This window comes from Hevea brasiliensis, chromosome 8 (genome assembly GCF_030052815.1).
Source record: "Hevea brasiliensis isolate MT/VB/25A 57/8 chromosome 8, ASM3005281v1, whole genome shotgun sequence".
NCBI lineage: Eukaryota > Viridiplantae > Streptophyta > Magnoliopsida > Malpighiales > Euphorbiaceae > Hevea > Hevea brasiliensis.
The window spans coordinates 100,835,998-100,850,754 of NC_079500.1; the positions used below are offsets into that span (position 1 = coordinate 100,835,998).

General features: G+C 35.3%; 1 protein-coding gene and 1 long non-coding RNA gene across 8 annotated transcripts; both read right to left on the bottom strand.

Annotated features, from left to right (window-relative positions):
- Positions 1-9,439: 9,439 nt before the first annotated feature.
- On the bottom strand, positions 9,440-11,840 carry LOC110668031 (uncharacterized). 7 transcript variants are annotated; one of them, XR_009150773.1, is made up of 7 exons: positions 11,625-11,762; positions 11,268-11,358; positions 11,048-11,159; positions 10,877-10,934; positions 10,309-10,424; positions 9,980-10,095; positions 9,440-9,874 (listed from the first exon to the last, which is right to left on the bottom strand). It is a non-coding gene; the product is annotated as an uncharacterized LOC110668031 (long non-coding RNA). The 7 variants fall into 7 exon arrangements; XR_009150771.1 differs by having other exon boundaries at positions 10,309-10,788; XR_009150767.1 differs by adding an exon at positions 11,773-11,840 and having other exon boundaries at positions 10,309-11,159; positions 11,625-11,693.
- Positions 11,841-12,575: 735 nt separating this feature from the next.
- Positions 12,576-14,710, bottom strand: LOC131182183 (putative disease resistance protein RGA3). Its single transcript, XM_058150862.1, has 6 exons — positions 14,521-14,710; positions 14,400-14,478; positions 13,956-14,269; positions 13,788-13,847; positions 13,415-13,691; positions 12,576-13,224 (listed from the first exon to the last, which is right to left on the bottom strand). The coding sequence occupies exons 1-6, from the start codon at positions 14,708-14,710 to the stop codon at positions 12,576-12,578; spliced, it is 1,569 nt and encodes a 522-aa protein (XP_058006845.1).
- Between the last annotated feature and the right edge of the window lie 47 nt (positions 14,711-14,757).

A 14,757-nucleotide genomic window follows, 5' to 3' on the forward strand; every position in this document is an offset into this window, starting at 1 on the left:
AGATATATGGGCTAAACTACCAGAAAACTTCCTGCTTATAGCATCAGCCACCACATTAGCTTTTCCAGAGTGATACTGTATGGTGCAATCATAATCCTTCAGCAATTCTATCCATCTCCTTTGCCTAAGATTAAGATCACGTTGGTCAAAGATGTATTTGAGACTTTTGTGGTCAGTGAAAATTTCACAAGTCTCACCATACAAATAATGCCTCCAGAATTTTTAAAGCAAAAATTACAGCAGCCATTTCCAAATCATGAGTTGGATAATTCTGCTCGTTCCTTTTCAACTGACGAGAAACATATGCAATAACCCGTCCATGCTGCATCAAAACACATCCTAAACCAATCCTAGATTGCATAACCCCCTGATCCAGACAGAAGGGACTGGTGTTGTAGTTAAACGAGTCTCAAGCTCCTGAAAACTTTTTTCACAAGCCTCAGACCACTGAAATTTTACATTTTTCTATGTCAACTTAGTTAAAGGTGCTGTAATACTAGAGAAGTCTTGAACAAACTGTCTATAATACCCTGCTAAATCCAAGAAACTACGAATCTCTGACACAGTTGTGGGTCTAGGCCAATAAAGCACTGCCTCAACTTTCTTCTTATCAACACATACCTCATCCTTAGATACTGTATGGCCTAGGAAAGCCACACTATCTAACCAAAACTCACATTTTGAGAACTTAACATATAGCTTGTGTTCCTGTAAGGTCTAAAGGACAATTCTCAAATGCTGCTCATGCTCCTCTTTACTCTTTGAGTACACTAGAATGTCATCGATGAACACTATAACAAATTAATCTAAGAAAGGCTTGAAAACTCTATTCATGAGATCCATAAAAGCGGCTAGAGCATTGGTAAGACCAAAAGACATTACAAGAAATTCATAGTGTCCATACCTAGTCCTAAAGGTCGTCTTGAGTATGTCTTCTTTCTTGACCCTCAATTGATGATACCCAGATCGAAGATCAATCTTGGAAAAACACTTTGCACCTTGAAGTTAGTTAAACAGGTCATCTATGCGTGGAAGAGGATACTTGTTACGCACAGTCACCTTATTCAATTGCCTATAATCAATGCACATTCTCAAAGACCCATCCTTCTTCTGCACAAATAACATAGGAGCACTCCATGGAGAAACACTAGGGCAAATAAACCCCTTATCTAGTAGGTCCTGTAACTCCTCCTTCAACTCCTTAAGTTTTGTGGGTGCCATACGATAAGGTGGCATAGATATGGGCTCAGTTCCAGGAACTAAGTCTATACCAAACTCTACCTCTCACTCCCGGGGTAAACCTGATAAATCTTTTAAAAACACATCAGGAAACTCCTTAACCACTGCAACATTCTCCAAACTTGCACCTTCTACCTGAATGTCTCTAACATAAGCTAGATACCCCTTACACCTCTTTCGCAATAATCGGTAAGCACTCACTACCGAAATAAGATTACTAGAGGATATACTGCGATCTCCCTGAAATTGAAATTCTACCTCCCCAGGAATTTTAAAGAGTACAACTTTATTATGACAATCCAATGAAACGTGATAAGTGGCTAACCAATCCATGCCTAAAATCACATCAAACTCAAACATATCCAAAGAAACAAGACCTGCAGCTAATTCCCTATCTCCAATGTGAACTATACATCCCCTATACACCATATCAGTGTCTATTGCATTCCCCATAGGTGTTGATATAGATAAAGGATACTCTAACAAAGTAAGTAGTGTACTAAATCTCATGAAAAAGTATGGAGAAACAAAGGAATGAGTGGAACTCGGATCAAACAGGACTCTAGCATCAAATGAACAAATAGAAAGTGTACCTGTCACTACTGCATTAGATGCCTGAGCATCCTACTGAGTCAAAGCAAAAACCCTAGCTTGACCTTTACCACTAGATATTTGTCCCTGAGTTTGAGCAAATCCTCTACCACCAGAACCTCCACCACCCTGACCACAACCACCAGAACCCTGACTTCTACCACTATACTGTGAAACTGGCTGAACCTGAGAGGGAGTAGAATGTGCTGCCTAACCAGTACCCTAAGTTGTCCCACTAGTAGGACAGTTTTGTCTATGGTGTCCCAGCTGTCCATAACCAAAGCATGCTCCAGTGACCCAATGACAAATGCCCTTATGCAGCTTACCACAATGCTGACAAGGAGTGGAAACAGGCCTAGTGCTAATCTGACTATACTAAGCATTCCCTGCATGAGTCCTCTGCTCACGTCCCTGACCAACTCCAGATTGATGTGCCCTATTGCCAACTGTAGACTGAGAAACTTAATTATTACTCTGATAAGAACCCTGATGACTCTGTCCTCTGTTAAACTGATTACCTTGACTATCTTTCTTAAACCGCTTGTGCTGTTCATGAGCCCAACGTTCATCATCATATATCTCCATATGTCTAGCCCGATCAACCACCTCCTCATATTTAGGTAATCGTAAAGGAGCTACACAATCAATTAGCCTGTCTCGTAAGCCCCTTTTAATCCTGCGAGCCTTCTTCTCCTCATTTGGAATCAAGTGTTTACCAAAGCGAGATAATTTGGTAAACTTCATCTCATACTATGTAATTGTCATGTTGCCTTGCTTCAAGGTTTCAAACTCCAAAGCCTTAGCCTCTTGAACATTAGCAGGGAGAAATCGCTCTAAGAAGAGAGAGTGAAACTCAGGCCAGAGGATAGAACCTTTAGGTCACCCATTCTTCTTAAAGAGATACCACTCACTAGCAACTCCCTTAAACTGATTTCCGGCCAACATCACCATCCTAGCACTACTGTAACCCATAGTGTCATAACACCTCTCCATGTCATCTAGAAAATCTAAGGGATCAGCTAATGCATCCTCTCCATTGAACTCCTTTGGTTTTAGCTCGAAAAAGTCTGTAGAGTCAAGGAATCAAGCCCTATCCTGAGCTGGTGCTGAAATAGGGCCAACCACTGGTTTATGTGGTTGAGTTGTAATGTACTCAGTTATAGTATTAACAGCACGATTCACTGCATGCAATCTCACTGCCAGATCTGCCACAGTAACCTGACCAGCTCTAGGTGCTTAAGTTGCAGTAGCTAATTGGAATGGTTGTGCCCCAGTCTTAGCCATAGGCGTCTGTTCAGATGTCTAATTAATAGTTTGAGGTGGTACTTCCCCTGTTGGATTAAGGTTTGCACCATTAAGATCCTTGGCCCTAGTTCTCCTTTTACGTCTAACAGACCCAGACACCTATTCATTTTAATAAACAAGCATTAAATATGAAAATGTGAGCCAAATTAAGACAGGTGAAAACATATGAAGGACACAGACATCTAAAGCAATGATAAACTAAAAAGACGTTAAGGATCCTATGCTCCGCAAGTTTACTAGACTTCAACCGGGCTCTGATACCAACTTTATCACGATCCAAAATTTTGTGTCGTGACTGGCGCATAATTTAAGTATTCTTAAATTACGCAAGCCTTATCATAGTATCTTGAATAAATATATTATCACTTACTAATTCCAAATGATAAAATCCAAATAAATAAAATACTGAATAAACATCATGAATATCTCATAAGTAACTGCGGAGTCTCTATAGATTTCAAATAAAAACTTAAACTGTTCAATAAACTGAACTAATTATTAGCTCGAGGAAAAATAAATTCGAGCTTCCATGAGAACAAATCAAAGATTGTCCCTCTCTAGAAAATAGGCTGAATATTTGAATCAGCTGTAGAATTCTACTGATCTGAAACAGATAATAGACAGAGAAAACGTGGATTGAGCTAATACACAGTGAATGATAATTATAGCACACAACAGAATAGGAACAGGCAGACGCTTGATTAATTTTACAAAAAAATTTTTATTCAATAAAATCATGCTCATGCTATCAAATCATTAATAAAAATAATTTCATAAAATATATATGTATAAGAAATTCATTCAATTAAAATTTTATGGTACAATACACCAGGGTGATGATACCCAACATCATCAAAGGCCAGATGGCAAGCGCGCTACCAGATATTAGATACCTTCCTCCTCCTTCACAGATATCAATGCATATGATACTAATGCAAACCATAAATTGCAATGATGCATGACTCAACAATGCAACCTAATACGGTGATAGTCCACACGGCAGAGCCAGATAGCAGATACAGATACTGAGTACAGGTTCAAAACATAAAATCAATTTCCAAAAACAATCAAAATCAACCCAAAGATTTCAGATAATGAATAATAACTGACAGTGTAATTCCAACAATTTATTTCAACAATTTTAAAGAGTCAACAAGATCAAATCAATCTCAAATTAATTTCATGTAACATATCTGTAAATTCCACAATTAGATATCAATCAATATAAAAGACATTAAAAGCCTGTTCCCAGAATCCTAATGGCTCTAATGCAAAGATAATTGATAAAATCAATTATTTAATCAAAATCGGAATAAAATTCAATAATAAAATAAAACTCTAGAAAATCACATGTAAAATAATTGTTAAAATATTGATTTAAAATTTTATTTAATAATAATTTTAATGCTAAAAAATTTTAAAAAGGACTAGAACGGTGCCATGTACTATAATTACCTTTCACCTGGAACCTTCAAGACAATGGTTATTTTCAATGGAAGAGAGATAATTTCAACTGACAGATTGAATATTTAAATCTCCTACACACCCAAAATATAAAAGAAAAATATCAAATAATAATAAAATAAAATAACTTTAATATATATATATACACACACACACACACACACACAAAAGAGTTGGCTCTGCGTCCCGTTCATCCACCGAAACCAACTCCACGTCCCTGTCGTTCCACTATCTACCGAAATATATATATATATATATATATTACAAGTATCAGTAAAGAGGAAACCTTTTATATATTTTCTTTTTTTTTTAATTATATTAAATTATTGTTAGCTAATTAAAATAAATAAATAAAATATTAGGTTTCCACACGCCATCAATTCTGGAGAAAGGAGCTACTGCCGCCATTTCTGAAAGCTCCAGGATTCAGAGTTTTTGATTCTTCTACCTGGATTTTTGTATTTTTAATCCCTTATCATGTTTTTCTTTACTTTTCCATCATTTCATCTTGTAAATATTAATGTTAGCGAGCAGAATCTTTAGATTTCAGAGTTGAAAAATATGTTTTAGATTAATTTATGGATTTGGACTGGTTATTCTATATTTTATATAAATATGAGCTTTGATTATTTCCTTGTGTGCCTAATTTACTTGCTTAATGTTAGTACCCATTGGGTATTACATTAATCTTTGATTGAAAGACCGAAAGGTGAAAATTATTAATAAATAATCAAGGATTAAAACTTAAAATCATCTAGATTTAGAAATAAACTAGGCTTTTAAGAGGATTTATTGATTAATTACAAAACTTAATAAGTTTTAAGTTAATCAAATATCGTACAAAAGTAGGTTTGGTTTTTTAAAAATACGCTTTGGTTTGCTTGAAAAAGATATCAAAGAAAAATTTAAAATCAATCACCTTTAAACTCTATTTTCCCTTAAAATTAATATAACCATGACAAATCCCAATTAATTTATGCATAAATCTCTAATCTGGAATCGTTTTTACCATTAATTAGTATTTGATTTAGATTACCCGTTATTTAGTTTAATTGTATTTAGATTTAGAATTTATTTGCTTACTCTTTATTAATTTTAATTAGATTTATCAATTTTACTTTGCTCATTTACATTTACACTTACCTTCATCAATCATTAGCACAAATAATCGCTTCATTCATAGTTTAGTACTCAAGTAGCAAATTCTCATGAGAACGATACTTGACTTATCACTTTATTACTTGATACGGCCCGTATTTTTGCAGAAGCACACATCAAACAGATTTGTATTTGTCCTCAATCTATTTTTGTTGATGGACCTGAGTTTTGGCACCTCATTCAAGAGGATTTGGTATCTCCTCTTTTGTGAAGATGTAGTATTTCCTTTTTTGCGAGGATTTGATGTTTCCTCTACTGCGATGATCTATTTTTTCTTGTTTATCATGGAGTTTTTAAGTGTTTTATTTTATTATTTAGGTAAGAGCACAATAACAAAAAGTATAGATTTTCTCTTTATAAGGATATCAAAATTTGAAAGTTTTCATATTGGGTTCATAGAAAAATCATAAAGTTGAATAGTGGTAGATTTACCACAATGGTCAAATCAAATGTTTGTTAATACAATAAGTCTTTCAAATTAAGATAATTGCTATTATATTTTATATAAATAGTTTATCTTAAATTTTCTTGTACAAAGTTATAGTAGTATGAAATTTTATACTTCAGAATTATATTTTGTTTCTATATAATGAAAGCTCCATTTTTTTATTTTCTAAAAAAAAAAAAACTTGACAATACTAATTAAATTTTTCGTGATTGATTATATAATTTTTATCTGTTGTTTTTCTTATTAATATATATTCACGGGGACATAATCTTAAAAATTGAGGGATAGAACATATCCATAGGTTAGGTGGTTAGATATACATTAAATTAAAATTGTGCTAAAATATCAACTTCTCACATACTAAATATACAATTACCGACGGGCCATTAAAAATTAAAGACAGAGCATAATAAAAAGAAAGATTAGGTTGCTGTTGGATGTCATTTTGTTAGCAATGGCAAGGAAAGAAAATATTCATAGGTTAGTTGAGGGGTCATTTTTCTTGTCAAAATTAAATGATGTTAATTAATAATAATTTAATTATTATGAAATTCATTGAAGGCACCACATTAGATTGAGATGGAGGAAATTGTTTTTCAATACCAACTTGCTAATTGGGAAGGTGAAACTAATTTTTAATATCAACCTGTTATTATCCTCAGAGGTACCTACTAGTAAACAATTATCCACTAAATTATCAAAAAAAGACTCATTCAATTCTATTTCACAGCTCATATCTATATACGTAAGGAAGTAACCAAGTTTAGTAACATACAGGTTATACTTTCATAATCATCACATTTAGCAAAATCCAAGGTATAGAATAAAGAATGTCAGAAGGAAATTCATTCCTTCGAATTCAGTAAACAAATGCAACAAGGAATGTAATTTTTGTATGTTCTAATGGTTCTAATAACAAAGGGAGTTCAATTGTTCATTGGTGTTTTCAATTGGGAGCTCCCAGCTGAAGCTGTCAAGCAACAATTATCACTAATGCAGTTTGATCTTATGGCTTGAATTCACTAGATTCTCTTAAATCTTCTACTGGTTCCCATTGCAAAGTGAGATTGTTTGCTCCTCTAGTCCGTTTTAGCTAAAGGGTGTCAGCAGTATCAGGAGAACTAGAGTCTCAAAGCTCAAGTTGGTGAAGCAAACTTTTCTGTATTTCTAAGTTCAGTCTTAGTTCGAAGTCGAAATTTAGCAGGCCTAATCCCATAAGGAGCTAATAATAATCTCCAAAGCATTTTCGTATTCCACTTGTAACAAAGTCGATGGCACCAGAGATGTGCTGAAAACACAACAACAACAATTCTTACGTGACCACTTAATTCATTGTAAATGTGCGTCATAATCAACGTCACTAATTGACCTTAGTTAATAAAAATTCAATATTAATTAGAGTTTACCAATGAATGAAATTCAAATATCTATATGAAGTAAAATAGAATGCCTCATTTACTTTTGTACTCAATTGAACAATTATCAGCCATAGTCCCTTCTTGCAAAGATTGAAGACAAGAGTTTGATCAAAATCTGAAAACAAGAAAATGATTGTGATGGTAGGTAGCGATATGATTCAATGCTAATCACTGTATGTGAATATATAGGTCCATGTCAACTCTGCAAGGCCAGCAGTCATTTTTTAATGTCAGAATTGATTTGTTGAAGGGCTAAGTCTTTATAAATTAATAATTGAGTTTTCATTATGATGTTGGTTATTATTGATCTAATATTAGAATTATAAAATGCCGTTGGAAATTTTAATTAATTTTTTAAAAATTAAATTTGCTGTTAAAAAATAAACAATTTGTTGTTACACATTATAAATGAACGGGAAAATCCATACATAGGTTTGGTTTAAGAGTCAAAATATTGTATAATTAAATGTTTTCCGATATCAACTTGCTAAGGGAAACTAATTTTTAATATCAACCTATATATTATTCTTACCTAAGGTAATTAAACCACTAAAAAAAAATTTGAGCCAATGAAACATCGACGACAAGGATATGAAGTAAAGCAACCCAAAATCGTTTAGAGTGGAGAAAACGAATCTATATAATCGACTCCAAATCTTTGGAATAAAGGCTTAGTTGAATTGAGTACTAGTTTTGAAAAAATACTGTTTGGCTTCAAAGGAAACTTGCCAAGGAAAAATACCTGCATTTTCCCATGTTGTAGCCATGCCTGCCCCTGCTGATCATGTGAAAGGTTTCATGAGCGGAAGCTTTTAGAAACCATTACGTAATGTGGGAGTGGAATGGGAACGCTGATGTGGCATTTAATGTTGATGTGGCAGCCACGTAGAGCTGAATTGGCAAAGCAGATGTTGCTTTATATGCTGATAACATGATGATGTGTGGATGCCATGCCACTGACGTGGCAAGATGTAATGCTGGAATGAGCATACAGCCCTGTCAATTTGAGAGCTCAAACTTAACGGATCTTGACCTAACTCGGCCTGATCATATAGCGAAGACATCGGATAGAAGTTCTGACGGCGGGAATGCATCGGTTAGCGTTCCGCGAAGCTCTGGGGAGGTGAGGACAGCGGAATCTGTTGACTTCACATCGGGTTGTGATTCTGGTCGAGAAGTGACCCGAACGGATCAAGGCTTCTGGGCCACTCCAGGCGATTGGACCTGCACCGTTGGAGTCGCCTGGAGGTCTTCTGTGGATTGGCGATGCGATGCTGGGTTTGATGACCAGACTCACAGGATATCTACAACGAACTATAGGTTCATAGCTCCAACAATGATAACTGTAGCTGTGATAACGAGTACAATTGCCATATCAACCAATATATATATAGCAGGATAAGAAATAAGTTACAATTTCCTTTTCCCTACTTTTTTCTTGCCAAACGTTTATGTAGTTGAGGTGACTATTTTTGTGTATCCTTAGAATCCAACAACCAAAAATCAAGCAGGTGCTGTGTGAGTGTCAATTTAGTATGTAAACTTGCAAGTTGAGCTGTTCATCATTCTTGGTATCTACTGCAACATAATTCTGGATATAATTCTGCACAAATCCTCCAATGAGACTCTATGGATGATTCAGCTACCAATTCCACCAGTACATCACAACATTTGCAGAATTCATTTTCTTGAAGTAACATAAACAGAGTGTTTGTTTCAGAGTCTCATTTCATTTTCTTTTCCAGTCTCAATGCTATCTGTAAGACCATCACAAGCATGGATTATGGAAACAATGAAAAAAAGTCTAGTCAGAATGTAGCACACAGAAAAGAAACCTTTTGTCATATGTATTTCATAATTCATATCAATATGCAGGAAGTAACAAAGTTTAACAACATACACATTAGAATTCCACAATCAAGATTATCCTGAAATTGTGAAGAAGAAAAAAATTGAAATTATTTCACATCCTTCTCACATCTAACAAGATATAAAACAACTGTAACAAGTGCCACTATGGATAAGTCCAGTTCCATTTTCTAATGGTTCTATTTGCAAAGCAAGTTCAATTCTCCATTTGGTCGATCTTTAATTGAAGTACTTTTCAAATTGGGAGCTTAAAGCTCAAATTGCACAAGCAACAGTTATCAGTTCTCTTTGGCTCTTTCAAAGCTCAAGTTGGCCACGATAACAATCTCCAAAGCCTGTTCAGTCTTTCACTTGGGACAAAGTTGATGGCTCCAAAGACATGCTGAAAGCAAAACAACAAATAGTTCATTTGTAACAATTGTAATTAGAGTTTAACAGTGACTGAAATTAAATATCTATGACAAATAAAATAGAACGTCTCATTCACCTTCCTACTCAGTTGAACAATATTCTGTCGTCTCACAACTAGCTCAAATCAAAGCAGAAAATTGCAGAGAAAACAATGCGGCTGTGCATCTGAAGTTATCTTGCATCCTGCAATCTCTAATAAAAAGTAAGATTATCAGCATTGATCTACATACAAGAATCTTAAAGTATTCCCCCTAGTAATCCTCATCACCTTGAATGAATGGACTAATTTTAATTTCTTTTCTTATATTTGCTTTGATCATTAGAGACCACTGATTTTCAAATTCCAAATATTGCAAAACAATTTTATATCATGAAAGAATAATGGTTTCCAGCTACATAATGTACCTAATGAAGTATAATGTGGACTGGACCAACAACATATCTTTTCCTGAAGTTCCAAAGCTACCTTGCGGAGAAAAATCATCAAATAAGCGGGTGAACTGGAGCCAGCAAATTTAATGCTGCAATAATAAACATAAAGTGAGATTATTTAATGGAGTATAAAGAGAAGTTGGATAGTATTAAATTATACAAGTCCACAGAATCTTCAAGTGCATGAGGTCCACCAAGAAACTCACAAATGATTGAACCCCTCCATAATGAGGTGTTTCCGCGCACAATATATAAGAAAAATATATGCCTCAAGATTTGCAAACAGCTTTGCAACTTCTGCTCATAAGTCGGTATGATCTTCTTCCCTTTAATTTGCTATCCAAGACAATGTAGAGAATCTAGAAAGTCTACTAATTTTGGGTCATCATCATTCCCATTATCTGTCTCATCATCATGAAGATCCAATCTTCTTTTGATGGACTTTCTGTGTTTCTTTTGTGAAAGTTCAGCCAATAAACATAGGCAAAAAAGGATATAAAGCACTTGAATTTTGGGAAGTACTAGTTTTGGAGAAAAATACCTATGAAGGAAAATGCCAAAGAAAAATAATTGCATTTCCTCATATTGCAGCAATGCCCCTGTTGATTTGAAAGGTTTCACAAGTGGAAGTATGCAAAAACAATTACATTAAGGGAATACATCATATAATGATGAATCATAGCATATAGAGTTCAATGAGGCAAGTCAATACCAATGAAAAATGAAGTGCAGGAGATGGTACATGTGAAAGGCAAAGCAAAAGCCGATATCTTGTGCGTTTTATTGATTTATAATCCAAAAGTTTTCACTTTCCACGGAATTATCTGGAAAAAAGACATCCCATAAACTCATTAACAAGTGCTGGAGAGTCATAACAATAATTAATGAAACCATAAGGTATAGGATAATGAATAAAAGATAATATTTCTCACCTGAACTTTCTCAGATTAAGGCAATCCACCCTTGTGTAGACTTCAAAAAACATAAGATGATCATTTATTCATAAACAACATCCTGGGAGAACTATTAAAAAAAAAAAAAAGATACTTAGGAGAAATTAAAAATAGTATCCATCTGTAGTAAGATTCTTATTATACAACCACTCTTTTGTCTTTTCTATATTTTTACTGAATTTAAAAGATTGAAACTGTATTAAAGAGCTGCTTTCAAAATGCATCTATTTTCTTTCAGTTCAAAACAAACAACTTCATTTATTTATCTATATATTTTGAAGATAACACAGTCAACATGTGATAATTGAAGAACGGAGATGAATGCAATTGAAATACCAGAGAATTCACAGATAAAGCTTGTTTGTTGTCCATGCCGAAAGAGGAGAAAAAAAAAGGGTAATCAATCTGTAGAAGAAAACAAAAAGAATGAATCATCAGGGGAAAAAGTGAGCAGGAGAATGGGAGAAATGAAGAGTAAACTTACCTAAATATATGTACTGGAGATGACAAATCTTGGACCACTCAGAGCCACTCCCCTTGGCGCAATTTTCCTAAGAAGGGAACAACCATTAATTTCAAGTCTCCTTAATTTGGAGAGGCGTTGCATGGCTGTAGCTGTAGGCAGATGCTTCAAATTCTCACATTTCACAAGGCTAAGGAATTTTAGAGATGATAGGTTGCCCAACCATTCTGGCAAAGCTTCAACTCCATTGAAATTCCATAATCGCAGTGAGTTCAGTGCAGTGAGGCGTTGAAGTTGATCCGGCAGAGACTTGATTCTACCTCTAACATCCCGATGTATCGCTAAGAATTCAAGGGATGGGAGGTCTTGGATTGAATTCAAATAAGGGAAAGAATTCAAATCGTCTGAGAAACCACCAATATGCAATTCTCTCAATTGGGTGAGGCAGCCTAATATCGTTTCCAAAAAATAACTCAAACTTCTACACGTTGTTATTGTTAAATTATTAAGAGAATGCAATTCGTTAAAATATTCAGGAACAGATGTCAGCCCTTCGCATCCATATATCTCCAAAGTTTCCAGAGAAGTGAAGGATTTCAGGTCACTTGGAAGACGAGTTAGTTTACTACACCTTCCCATTGTAATGCTTTTAAGAGATGGAAAGGAGTTGAGTTCATCAAACAAGTAACTCAATTCTTCACAGCCATCGATTATCAGTGTTACAAGCGATGAACGATCACCTAATGGAATTTTTGTCAACAGAGGACATACCCTAAAACCCAATTCTTCAAGGCAAGAAAATACGACTGTTTCACCTCCTTCATCTACTGGTGCTGCCTTCCATTCGACGAAACTCTCCATATAAAATTCTTTAATGCTGGAAAAGCTCTCACTGCATTACTCGTGCTTCCACCATCAATGCCATAGAAATCATCCCCTATACTTCTGATCTTATCCATTCCATATATATGAAGTATTTTAAGACGAGGAAGATGGCCAAGCCTTGGGAGTTCTTCACACCACTTACAGCCCCCCAAATAAAGATCCACCAAATTATCGAATACTATGAAAGAATCACCATCACTTGATATTCTCTTCATTAACAGCCAAGACGGGAATTTTTCACCTAAATAATTTTTGATCCATAAACTCTCTATGTTTGGTTGAGGCTCAAGGGCTTCCAACACTTCCTCATCATTGCTTATGATTTCTCTTTCACCAGTCCATTCAAATCGCAGGGCTTTTATTTTCGTTTTCCTTTGCAGATTTGATTTCTTAGCTTCTTCTTTGTCTCTCACCTCCTCAAGCTGCTTTATGTGTAACTCTCCTGTTAGCTGGTTTAAGCTTTCTAGTTCTTGAATGCTACCTCCCCTATCTGGACCCACAACAAATAATGGCAGTGTTTGTGGACAAGTTAACCGCCCCAGCACAGATGGCATATGGTGATCTTCAGAAAAAACAATATGCCTCAAGCTGAGGAGATTTCACATTTTATTTCCAGGAACATACTTCAGTGAATTGCATCCAAGGAATTTTAAAGTTTGCAAATTGTAGAGCTCAGTGATGGATTCAGGCAACACTTCAAATTTAGTCCATAAGATGTCAAGATATCTTAAATGTTTCAACTTGCCAATTGAGGATGGCAACTCTTCAATATTAGCACCTTCCAAAGTTTAGAGTCCGCAACCTTTTCAACTTCCAAGACCCATCAAAGACAATATCCTTTATGAATAAACTGCACAACTTCTTAGCACTCCCTTTTGAAAATGCCATTGCACTTTGACGATCTACATATAAATGACGAGTGGAAGATATATCATCACCAGTTGAACAATTTTCCAAAGTTAATGTTTCAGACTTTGAAAGAGACAATGCAAGATCATGCACAAGATCATGCATCTTGCACGATCTAATATTCTCATATTCATCCATTTCCACATCTGGAACAGAGAATTTTGAAGTAAGGCGTTAAAATAATTATTAAGGCGTTAAATAATTATTGCCCTCATCTTCATTAGATAGGGGGGCAAGAAGACCTTCAGCCATCCAAAGCTGAATTAATTGTTCTTTGTCAATCTCAAAATCTTTTGGGAAAACTGAACAATGTGCAAAACATGACTTTAAGAATGAAGGCAAGTGATCAAAACTTAATTTTAGTATAGACTTAACACTATCCTTGTTATATGACGCATTCATAACTTCACTTTTTACAATTAACAGCCAGGCATTCTTATTCATGTTGAAACCCGTAGTCCCACCTAAAACTTTTGCAGCTAACGGCACTCCTCTGCATTTTTTTGCAATCTCCTTTCCAATGGCCTCCAAGTGTGAGTCTGGAGGGATTGATGTTCTATTTCCCAATGCCTTTTCCTTCATAATGGACCAACATTCATCATCAGATAACAAATCTAATGTATGCCTACATGAAATAGAAGTCTCCACTTTCCTAGTCGTGACAATAATAGCATTTCCGTTGTTTCCACTAATTTTTTCCAAACGGATTTTTAAATCATCCCACCTTATTAATATATCATTCCATACATCATCAAGAACAAGTAGAAATTTTTTCCCCTCCAAAGCCTTCTCAAGCTCCAAAGAAATTTTTTAACACAACGATTGCCTTTGGAGAATGGAAAAAAGTTGCATACCTCCCTGGCTCCCTCCCTGGTTGGTCTTGCATCTCAACCTTTCGGCGAAGATTCTCGTAGGTTAACTCATCAAACACGTCTTCAGCATCACAAGCTACATCTTTGAGCTTCTTCAGCTAACGCTTGACATGTTCTCTCTCATTTTGTTTGTCCTCAGCATCTTGCAACACATGACGAATCGAGTCGAGGGAATCTTGAAGGGCTCTCAAGTCGTCCTTGAGATTCCAAGCATGGATGATTTCATCGGTGATGAGCGAAGCCACCCTAGGCAGAGTTGCATCCGCCACGAAACTGAGGATCATGTCAGCCATGGTCTCTTTCTTGCAAAGATCAGAGGAATGGTTGAAGTACAGTTTGA

Excerpts from the sequence above, each read along its gene's own strand:
- LOC131182183 (XM_058150862.1), bottom strand. The coding sequence starts at position 14,710 with ATGGCTGACATGATCCTCAGTTTCGTGGCGGATGCAACTCTGCCTAGG. Across the intron at positions 14,270-14,399 it reads CCAGGGAGGGAGCCAGGGAG|GTGGGATGATTTAAAAATCC; the intron begins GTATGCAACTTT and ends TATATTAATAAG. Across the intron at positions 13,848-13,955 it reads CTGGCTGTTAATTGTAAAAA|TTTTCCCAAAAGATTTTGAG; the intron begins GTGAAGTTATGA and ends CACATTGTTCAG.